General features: G+C 43.7%; 1 protein-coding gene across 2 annotated transcripts in view; it reads left to right on the top strand.

The window, feature by feature from the left end:
• Positions 1-5,959: 5,959 nt before the first annotated feature.
• LOC119339936 overlaps positions 5,960-10,716 on the top strand; it is a 5,498-nt gene continuing 741 nt past the window's right edge. The window contains exons 1-3 of one of the 2 annotated variants that reach the window (XM_037611837.1): positions 5,960-6,179; positions 6,735-6,871; positions 9,578-10,678. In XM_037611837.1, the coding sequence (XP_037467734.1) occupies positions 6,051-6,179; positions 6,735-6,871; positions 9,578-9,902 (591 nt within the window). In that variant the 5' untranslated portion in view covers positions 5,960-6,050 and the 3' untranslated portion in view covers positions 9,903-10,678. Of the gene's footprint in view, positions 6,180-6,734; positions 6,872-9,577; positions 10,679-10,716 lie in introns of those variants that run through there. The other variant, XM_037611838.1, reaches the window with a different exon arrangement.

Genomic DNA, 10,716 nt, shown 5'->3' with positions numbered 1-10,716 from the left:
TGATCATGCAATTCTACTCCACTACTCACTTCTATCCAGATGGTAGGAGTATGGATGTCAGAAGGTACAAGGTACCAATCAACTGTTGACGAATGGGCCAAGTTGATAAATGCCCCAGCAACTCATGAGGATGACTTGGATGTGTATGCCAAGAAGAAGAAAGACCACAACTCAATGGCAAGTATGTACAAGGAAATTCCTGATGAAGACCTGGAAACTCATAAGTTGGGCTCAGTAAAGTATCTATTGTCTGGTCTACCTACAATCAACACCATCCTGAGGCATACTCTTTTGCCCAAGTCTGGAGATCACAGGATGATAAGAGGACATTCAATCAACTTGCTGCACATTTTTTATGTCCCTCGGAAATTCAAGGTGATGAGTCTAATTGTAGAAACAATCAAGAGGACAACTGCTGATCAGAAGAGGTCTTGTGGGTATGCTCCACAAATTCAGGTGCTCATCAACTCAAAGATAGGCACAGGCACTTACTTGTTGGACAAGGAGCACTTACCTCTCAAGCCAGATTTTGAAGATAACACAGTTGTGATGGATGAGAATGACCCTTCATCAGTGCAAGCACATGAGAAGAGAGCAAAGGCAAGGGCAGAGAAGGATGCAAAGATGCCAAGTGCCGAAGAGGCATCTCAGGTGTTCTTGAAGAGCAAACAAGATCAACTTGGATTTCTGGTTCAATCTACCTTGAGGATTGAGAAGGGCTTGGCCACACTGACTCAGAATCAGGGGAGTTTGGAGAGAATCATTGAGCAAAAATTCTATGATCTTGATGTAAAAGTAACTGAGATTCAGTCAGTAGTTGAGTAGCTCCAGGAGGAAGCAGAGGAGAAGAAAGGCAAGGCAACTATACAGAAGCTTTTCAATATGTGCCAAGAGGTCAGAGGTCTGCTGCAGTGCCAGTTCCAGATACATGAGCTACTACATCAGCACCAGCAGCCACAGCTTCAATGTCGCCTCCAGCAGCCACTCCAGAAACTCCAGCTACATCAACTGAAGCCTTCATTCTTGGAGTCATCACTACCCCACCTCATGGAGATCAAGCCTGAGAGACGCATAACACTATGCATATTTGAACTTTTTGGTAACTTGTTGCCAAAGGGGGAGAAATATGTATAGATCATAGTCTTTGAGAGAGAGAGAGAGAGTGTTGCTTTTTGTCTCTCTTGCACTTTATTTGGTTGAACTTTAATGTGTGTTTGCTTGATACATTATGTCCTTTTGTGAGATACTTGGATGATCATGTGTTTGATCACATGCTACTTTAATGAGTGCATGAATGACATTATCTCTTGTATCCATATATGGTCATTCACTTTGCTTGGTGATGAGTGCATGTTTTTAATTGTTATCATTTTGAGCGCTCCACCAAGATGTATGTGACATGGAAGAGTAACCCATGATACTAATCGATTGTGCATTTGCATTCAAAAGCAAATCCTAAATAATGCACAAATAGGGGGAGCTCTTGCTTATCACATACTTTTCAAAGCGACGATGTATTTCAATCTAATTATCTTTTGTCGAAGCTTTGATCTATATGTTGTCATCAATTACCAAAAAGGGGGAGATTGAAAGTGCAGCTATCCCTGGGTGGTTTTGGTAATGATTAACAACATATAGCTCACTGAACTAATGCTATTTCAAGATTAATATTTCAGGAAAGTTCAACAATTGGCATGGCATGGATTAGGATTGTTGACCCCTCAAAATGCTAAGGACAAAGGATTGGCTCAAGCTCTAAAGATCAAGACTCTACATTTTACTTTTAGTGATCTAAGATCACATTGAGTCTTTAGGAAAAGCCAATACTATTAAAAGGGGATGTGGTGTTGCTTAATGGCTTGCTTGCTCAAAATGCTTTATGCTCCAAAAACCGTCAACCACTTTCTCATATCCACATATGTCCCAAACCAAAAGTCAAACTCGGCCCCACCGATTTGATCCATCCGGCGCCACTGAGTTCATTTGACATAGCCACTGCCAGAAACCCTAGTCACTTCGGTCTCACCGATAGGGATCTCGGTCTCATCGAGATGGGATTGCAAACTCTCTGTTTCCCTTCGTAATGTTTCGGTCCAACCGAGATGAGCGATCGGTCCCACCGAGTTCGCAATGCAAACTCCCTGTTTCCCTTTCGTAATGTTTCGGTCCCACCGAAATGAGCAAATCGGTCCCATCGAGTTTGCCTGGCCAACTCTCTGGTTAGCTAATTACCAAAGTCGGTCCCACCAAGTTTGTGTAATCGATCCAACCGAGATTACGTTATGCCCTAACCCTAACAAAATCGGTTCAACCGAGTTGACGTGTCGGTTCCACTGAAATGCTTAACAGTCACATTATGAACTAAATCGGTCTAACCGAGTTTTATGATTCGGTCCCACCTAGTTTGATAAATTGTGTGTAACGGTTAGATTTTGTGTGGAGGCTATATATACCCCTCCACCCTCTCCTCATTCGTAAGGGAAGCCATTAGAACATGCCTACACTTCCAGCATTCGTTTTCTGAGAGATAACCACCTACTCATGTGTTGAGGCCAAGATATTCCAATCCAACCATATGAATCTTGATCTCTAGCCTTCCCCAAGTTGCTTTCCACTCAAATCATCTTTCCACCAAATCCAATCCTTTGGGAGAGAGTTGAGTGTTGGGGAGACTATCATTTGAAGCACAAGAGCAAGGAGTTCATCAACAACACACCATCTATTACCTTTTGGAGAGTGGTATCTCCTAGATTGGTTAGCTGTTACTTGGGAGCCTCCGTCAACATTGTGGAGTTGAACCAAGGAGTTTGTACGGGAAAGGAGATCGCCTACTTCGTGAAGATCTACCCTAGTGAGGCAAGTCCTTCGTGGGTGATGTCCATGGTGGGATAGACAAGGTTGCTTCTTCATGGACCCTTCATGGGTGGAGCCCTCTGTGGACTCGCGCAACCGTTACCCTTCATGGGTTGAAGTCTCCATCAACGTGGATGTATGATAGCACCACCTATCGGAACCACGCCAAAAATCTCCGTGTCAACATTGCGTTTTCTCCCTCCAAACTCCTCCTCTTTACCTTCATATGCAGTGATTTACATTCCGCTGCTATACTCTTAGAATTGCATGTGTAGGTTGATTGCTTGACTTGTGCTAAGTTGCTAAAATCTGCCAAGAACTAAATTGGGAAAAGGCTAGATTTTTATTTTTGGTCAAGTAGTCTAATCACCCCCCCTCTAGACATACTTTCGATCGTACAATCTAATGTATTCCAACTTCTCCACGGTTCATACCCTCCGATACTACTCATAGATTCATCAAAATAAGCGAACAACACATAGAAAACAGAATATGTTTAAGACAGAACGGATTGTAGTAATCTGGAAACTTTCCATACCTCTGTAACTCATTTTTTTTTTAAAAAATTAGGACAACGTAGACAATTTGTATATCAATCTTGTGTAAAAATTCCAGATCAAAAGCACATTCTCGTGAATTTTCAAAATTCCTAGACTGGGAGCAAAAGTTTCTGTTTTTGCACAGAATCAAGTCAACTATCATCCACACTATCCCAAAGGCTTTACTTGGCACTTTATTGAAACAAAAGCTATAAAACATGATTACTACAGTAGCATAATCATGTGAACACACAGAAACACTCCCCCCTCGTTTCTATGCATCTCCTAGATAGATCTTGCGTGAGCGTAGGAATTTTTTTGAAATTGCACGCCACGTTCCCAACAGGTGCTAAGGAATGAAATGCGAGGAGTCTGGAATCTTCCTTCAGAAAACCATTTCACCTACATGGGGGTGGACTGGTTGCAGAACCTTCTTAACCCATGCAGCACTGAGATGAGGTTAAGAATTCTCCTGCTACTGTGGCGAAGCTGGTTTCTTCGGGATGATTGTGTTCATAACGAATGAAAGGAGCTAATTAGTCGATCGGTATTCTTCCTTCAGAAGTATGAATATGAACTGATCGGATGTCGATACAGGGATGTTGTCAAAAATGATAAAGGCAAGCAGGGGCTTGCAGGGCAGACATTGGATGTTAGTGCACCTGCGTCAATTCAGGCAGGGCCGTCCAACCTGCTAAGGGGAGATCCTAAAACTGTTAGTACCATCCAGTGGAAACCCCCTGGTTCGGGAACAGTCAAGTTGAACACTGACGCTTCCTTCCTTCCCGACAGTGGCGTAACCCATATTGGTGCAGCGCACACGCAACTATATTCTGAATCGTGTTTGATGTCTCCACCATCGCAGACGTTTCACATCATTTTTACAATTTTATTACAGCACCGTTTGTGATTAATGCATCGCACACAGTTTCGTCGAAGGGTCTCTGATTGTAGTGTCACGTTAGGAGCATCTTGCAGTAGTGCAAGTTATGAGATGAGGCAAAATCCTAGGTGGCTTTTGGTGTCTCTTTGGCCGTGGCCGGTAGGCAGTATATAGAGGACTACCAAAGAAGAGGTATCGTGTCGCGATCACGATCTCAAACCGACTTAGTTTCCAAGTCGTATACTTGCCGAACAAGAAACAATCAACTTGTCTGCTAAGACATAAAAATGACAAAATTGCGCCCTTGCATTGTCACAAACAGGATTTCGACGGACCATGCACGTGTATGTCGCATGCCCGCGCCGCCGTGGCCCCTGCCTTGAGCATCGGGATCTCTAACAATTTCCCTTTGCCCCTCTCGCTCTTGATGAAGCAATGGTATGGTGCTCGTTTTTCTGGACGAGGGCCCTTGAGTTCTTGAGGTAGTGCATGATCCGTGGTCTATGTTGGTGGGGCATCACCAACCCATTCAAGAGGTGCAAACCCCGTGATTTTCCCCATTTCTTTCTCTCTCCTCCTGCTCACGCATTCGTTCCCCTTTCCGTCTACTCCGCTGCCTCCTCTCCCTCTTCTCTCCGTCAGTTTTGCTGGCCGGAAGAGGATGGGGGAAGGGATCGGCCCCCACTCCACGATGTCCATATATATATATTCCCTAAGTTTGCTTCCCTACTGGCTTTTGGCTTGTTGCCATCTAGATTTACACGATGTGGAGGCGCCATTGTCTCATATTCATTTTCCTATTCTTCTTGGATGTTGCCTTCCTCGGCGGAGGTAGGATTTGAAAGCCTCTCAAGTCAATAACCTCCCAAAATCTTTCACGTGTTTTTTTCGTGTGTTTTCTCTCTCATTTGTATTGGTTTTCCTCGTTATTTTGATTTCTTTCTTTCTTTCTTTCTTCTTCTTATTTTTAAATACATGTCGACCTCATTGAACATTTTTCGTATATACATTTTGACCATTTTTCAGATACAGGCTAAACATTTTTCAAATGCAATATAAATAATTATTTGAAATACACGGTGAAAAGTTGTAAAATCCACATTGAACATTTGTAATACAAACTGAACATTTTCTAACACGCAAAGAATTTTCCAAAAATATCATGAACTTTTAAAAGAAATGTGTGAATATTTCTTAAGTGTTTATGGACATTTTTTAATGTCATGGTTTTTTTTTTGATATGTTATGACCATTTTTAAAAACTGCGCGATCAAAGTTTTCACTTGAAGACCATTTTATAAAAAATTCACGAAACATATTTTCAAACCCGTGAATGTTTCTTAAATTTCACGAATAGCCTTGAATGGTACAAATATTTTTTACAGATTGCGCGAAAAACTCTAGATTTTCACAACACTTCATAAAAAGACCATGAACATATTTCTAAACACGCCAGCGTTCTGAAAACTACAGGAACATATTTGTTTTTGAATTGGTACAAAAATTTTACAACCTTTCATGCTGTATGATCACTTTTTTAAAATGTCATAAGTATAGGTTTAATGCGTGGACATTGTTTTTGAATGATGTGAACACTTTTGCAAATTACATGAACAATTTTTTACATTTCTTGAACATTTAAGGAATACTATACATGCTGTTGTTGAGCGCTGGCCCATGGACTCAGTCGCTTGAGCGCTGGTCGGCCCCGGAAAACAAAAGAGGAAAACATCGTCGACGCTCCTCCCCCAACCACCGCTCCTCCGCTCGTGCTGATGGCGGCGGCGATCCGGTCCCTCCTCCGCAAGGCGGCGCCGTCCCTCGGCCGCGGGTCGCCGGCCCTCGGCCGCATGTCGCCGGTGGTGCAGGGGCTTTCGCCGGCGGCGCGCCTCCTCTCAACGACGGTACGTGCCAAACCCTAGCCGCCGCCGCCGCCGCCGCCGGGTCCCTTCCCCGCTCTCCCTCCTCCCTCGCCGCCCGTCGCCTGCGCCTCGCCGAAGCTAGCCGTCTCCACGAACAGGTACTGGTGGTTGCTGCTGCCGCTGCTACTGCTGGTGGGCGACGCCGACGCCCCCATCTCTGCCGCTGACGGCTGCCCCCGCCTCTGATCCTGCGAGTAGGATTAACCTTTGATCCAGCCAAATTGTTGTATAAACTCCTAATCTATGATCTGACAGCAGAAATTTGCAATGAAATTGAATTGAAATACTTGGCAGTAATTGACTGATTATAGATAATCTAGCAGATGTTATTCCCAGGTCATGTGATTCAAAACATTCACAAATCAGAAAATTTGGTCCTCCCGTTAACTGAAGAATTCTTCAGTTCTGGGACAGTGTGGATTATTGTTTCCCAAATCAGAATTCTGCAGTTCTGGCAATACTGTACTCCATTGCAACTTCTTTGTGAATTTCTAGTATTTGTAATAGTATTTACTAATGTCCTTCAAATTTTTATAGGGGGGACAAGTGGCTTATTCTGATGATGATGAAACGCTGGCCAAACAGCGTGAGGAAATAAAGCGCATGACTGCTGAGTTTGATGCGAGCATGCTGGAGATCCGCAAGAATTTGGATGCTATGGATGAAATTGAGAGGTAAATACCTTTGTACCATAGTATACAACTGGACGAGCATTTTTGTAATTTTTACGCTCAATACTTTTTCTGAACACTATTGAGTTTTCACACAAAAACAGTTAACTTGTTTTGGATCAGAATATAAAATAAATCCCTCCCAAGTTTTATGCGTGTATGGGGTGTGGGCCGATCGATGGGGTGCTGTGCTTGCTGCGGGTATGCGGTGGTCATGCGGTTTGTGTCAGGTCGGTTTGGAAGGGGCCCGGTTTTTTCAGCGGTGCTCTGATTGTCTTGCCGCTCCCGTTGGTGAGAAAATTTTGCTGCTGCGTACCAGTCGTCCCTTCCTCTCCTGCGTGGTGGACCTGGGGCTTCGATTGGATCCGACTGATTATTGTTGCTACCTTCTGTGTCCAATCTTGGTGTGTGTTCTTTCAGATGTTAACCATATGGTTTAATCTGCAGTAATTTATTTTCTGTGATGTCTGTGTATTTAGGTCTCTTTCTTGGTCTGTTATGGCTGAAAGAGATGGCCATCCATCTTCTGCTGTTAGAAAGCGGCGTAGTATGCTGTTTAGTTTCTATATGTGTGTTCCGTTGTGTGGTTTGGGCCGTGCTTTCATGCGTGTCTGCTCCTTCAATAGTAGCAGCTTCTGGGAACAGCGATTCTTTTCCTGGCAGCAGCAGTGCTGCAAGGACTGTTTGTCCTTGATTGGCTGCCAGTGTTGTTATGGTTCATGCTCTGCTGGTTGTCACTAATCGACCTGCTGGTATATGTTTATTTGATTTTTGTTCTGTGTGTATTCATGGTACATATGTGCATTGGGTTGGGCTGATCATAGGTTGTTATAGGATATCCATTTGATGGCTAGAGAGAATTGCATGAAGTGGCGGATTCGGCGCAGGCTTCATCTCTTTGGTGAACTCTTCCTTCTGCGTTGGTTGTAGGTGCTTTCTGTTTGGATCTGTTGGGCTCACTCTTCCTGTTGGTATTTTTGGATGTTTTACTGCTGTTCTAGGTGTACAGGTGCCGAGATTCACTGTTGGCCGGGTTCCTTATATGTCTAGACAGTACGTGGCTTATTTGAAAGGTTAGCCAGGGGTATCTTTGTTGTTGTGTCTGTGCTTTGTGGTCGCTTCTTTTGTTGCCGGGTTTATTTCGATCTGATTGTCCGCAATTCTGGTCGTCGTGTTTTGGTTGTAGCCTCTTATAGGAAGAGGAATTACCTTGGCTGTCCAGATTATACTTGCTCCTATTGTGGTGCTGTTATTTGGTTTGAAGAAAGGGCGACACATCTTAGCTCTTTGTCTCAGAGAAGCATATTTCATAATCTTTGTTGTAAACAGGGTAATTTGAAGCTGAAAAAGCATCGGCCCTGGCCTGCTCCTTTGAATGAACTAGTAAGTTTGCACGTGCAACGCACGTGTAATCTTCTTATAAATAATTCTAAGCCTCCCATCTTGCATCAAGATGCCCTTTGTCCTTGGGAGAACACATCTCTAATAGTATATTTGTGTCGTAGTGGTTATATAGCGGACATATGTGCCACCTTCAAGTATCTCTGACATTTGCCAAATTGATGAATTATTAAATTAATATCACTACATTTGATCCATGAATGTTATTTAATAGCAGGTGATACCTAATACCACATGCCTATACTTAATCCCGATCTTGACAAACTCATCATATGACCACAAAAGAAAACACATTCAATCAATTACACAAAACGCAGACTTCTGAAGTATTTAATAGCAACAAAATAAAACTATAAATTAACTTTGCACCAGCCATGACTTAAGTACGCGCAAATTCCAGTGAAATCAATCATCCGACCAACTATTGTGTGCACAATGGATTATACACAAAAGTGAAAGAAATATTGTCAGACTTAATGTTTTAGTAAATCTAGTATGATTGGAGAAGCATGAAGATATTTTACTGGCCTTGATGCCTAGTAGAAGGGAAAAAATAGAGCACATAGACTTACCAAAGGCTAGTTGTCACGATGTTTTTTTTCTTCAGATTACCATAAGTTACATACGATAAAATGCCATCTTTGAATTTATTGTACTGGCATCACTGACTATCTTCTAAAAAGGATAAGACCTGAGCAATGAGCTATCAATTTTCCTTCACTAATATGATGGACCTCTCAAATGGGGCTTGTTGCAACCAGCAAAGATCCTACATCTTGTCACCTCAGGTTCAGAATATTAGCTTCAGCATAGCAGCAACTCCAAGATTTGATGTACTACTATCTACGCTACTTTTGTGCCCTTTCATATAAGTAACAACATCTATAAGATCATCAATATGCACCTTTATAGTAAGGCAAGATGAAACAATAAGCATCTACTCCCTCCGTAAACTAATATAAGAGCGTTTAAATCACTACTTTAGTTATCTAAACGCTCTTATATTAGTTTACAGAGCGAGTACATAATAACAGGAAGGTCGGTTTTATACCAGACTGCTTGTGAATGTACTTGATTAATCACATTGACTTGGTTTTTTCATATGGACAACACTATGCAGTTCCCTTCATCTTGGTGAGAACAAATGCATAGGTAGACGTCTACACATCTGAAATTGCTAATTAGTTGAAAATGCGAGTCTGATCAGATTCCGTTAACACAATGGAATAGAAAAAGACATCAGATCAATATGACACCTGGCGTTGCGTGGCAAGGGCGTGTAACTGACCAAACTTAACGCAATGACAGATCCAATGGACATGGTGGTCGCTTGAGCCTGGGTTGGTTTCCGGCCAGGTGGATGCAGCCTGTGGAAGATGAGAACCCGAGGGGGCAGCGTCGGCCGGCACCTGCTCGATGTCGACCACGGAAGGGCACCAAGCATGGCAGATATAGTGAGAGCCGAAGAGGGAGACCACAGCTGACTCTGATGCTCGCCATTCTCCCCGACAAGAAGGAGATCTGGTTGGAGGATGTCGAGGATGCGAAGCTAGTGAGGCAGTTGTCCGCGGAGCCGCCCGGAAGGCCAGCAAATAACACCGAGGAACATGAGGCGTCCCCGACGGCCTGTTAGGTGGTGTAGGAGGCGGCTTCCAGACGGCTGGCTGTAGGAGGATGCGCCGTCCACGACAGCCAAGCCATGTGGTGTAGGAGGAGGCGCGCCGTCCCTGACGGCCGGCCAATCGGTGTAGGGAGGCGGCGCTGCCGACGGCCGAGGCGAGGCGAGGCGATGGGTTGGGGCAACACAGAGATGGGAGGGGCGGCGTCCTTCAAGGTGCAACGGCTCGAGGCGATGCGGGAGGCGTCGTGAAGGTCCGGCGGCTGGAGGCGATGGGGGAGGCGTCGTGAAGGTGCGGCGGCTGGAGGTGATTTGGGGGCAGAGCGATGATGCAGCAGTTACTTTCCTTCTTTCTTTCTTGATTGACGTGGGCAGTTTCTTTCCTTTCGTGCGAAAGGAAGATGATAACGGAAGAGAAAGTACTTTCCTTTCTTTCTTGATTGACGTGGGGCAGTTTCTTTCCTTTTGTGCCAAAGGAAGGTGATCACGAAAGAGAAAGTTATGTTTAGCGTTAAACGTGTTTAGTCGCTCACCATTAGGACAATATCAACTGTTGGATGAATGTGAATGGATGGCCGAGATCTGTTGGATCTGCCCCACCGGGTCTTTTTATATTGGTATAGATATAGATATAGATATAGATAGATATAGATGAGCTGATGAGGTTTTAATGGTGGACCTCGATCAAATTCTTTTATGCGTCTTATCAGATCTTATAATTTGATGTTTGCTTTTACTTCTCTTGGAGCGAAGGTTGATGATAGCATAAATGTGGGTCAGGGTGTCTACATACTTAAAATAAATGGTGTTGCCTACCATCGGATAGATT

The sequence above is a fragment of the Triticum dicoccoides genome, chromosome 7B (genome assembly GCF_002162155.2).
Source record: "Triticum dicoccoides isolate Atlit2015 ecotype Zavitan chromosome 7B, WEW_v2.0, whole genome shotgun sequence".
Lineage (NCBI taxonomy): Eukaryota > Viridiplantae > Streptophyta > Magnoliopsida > Poales > Poaceae > Triticum > Triticum dicoccoides.
This window is presented reverse-complemented; position numbering and strand designations above follow the sequence as displayed.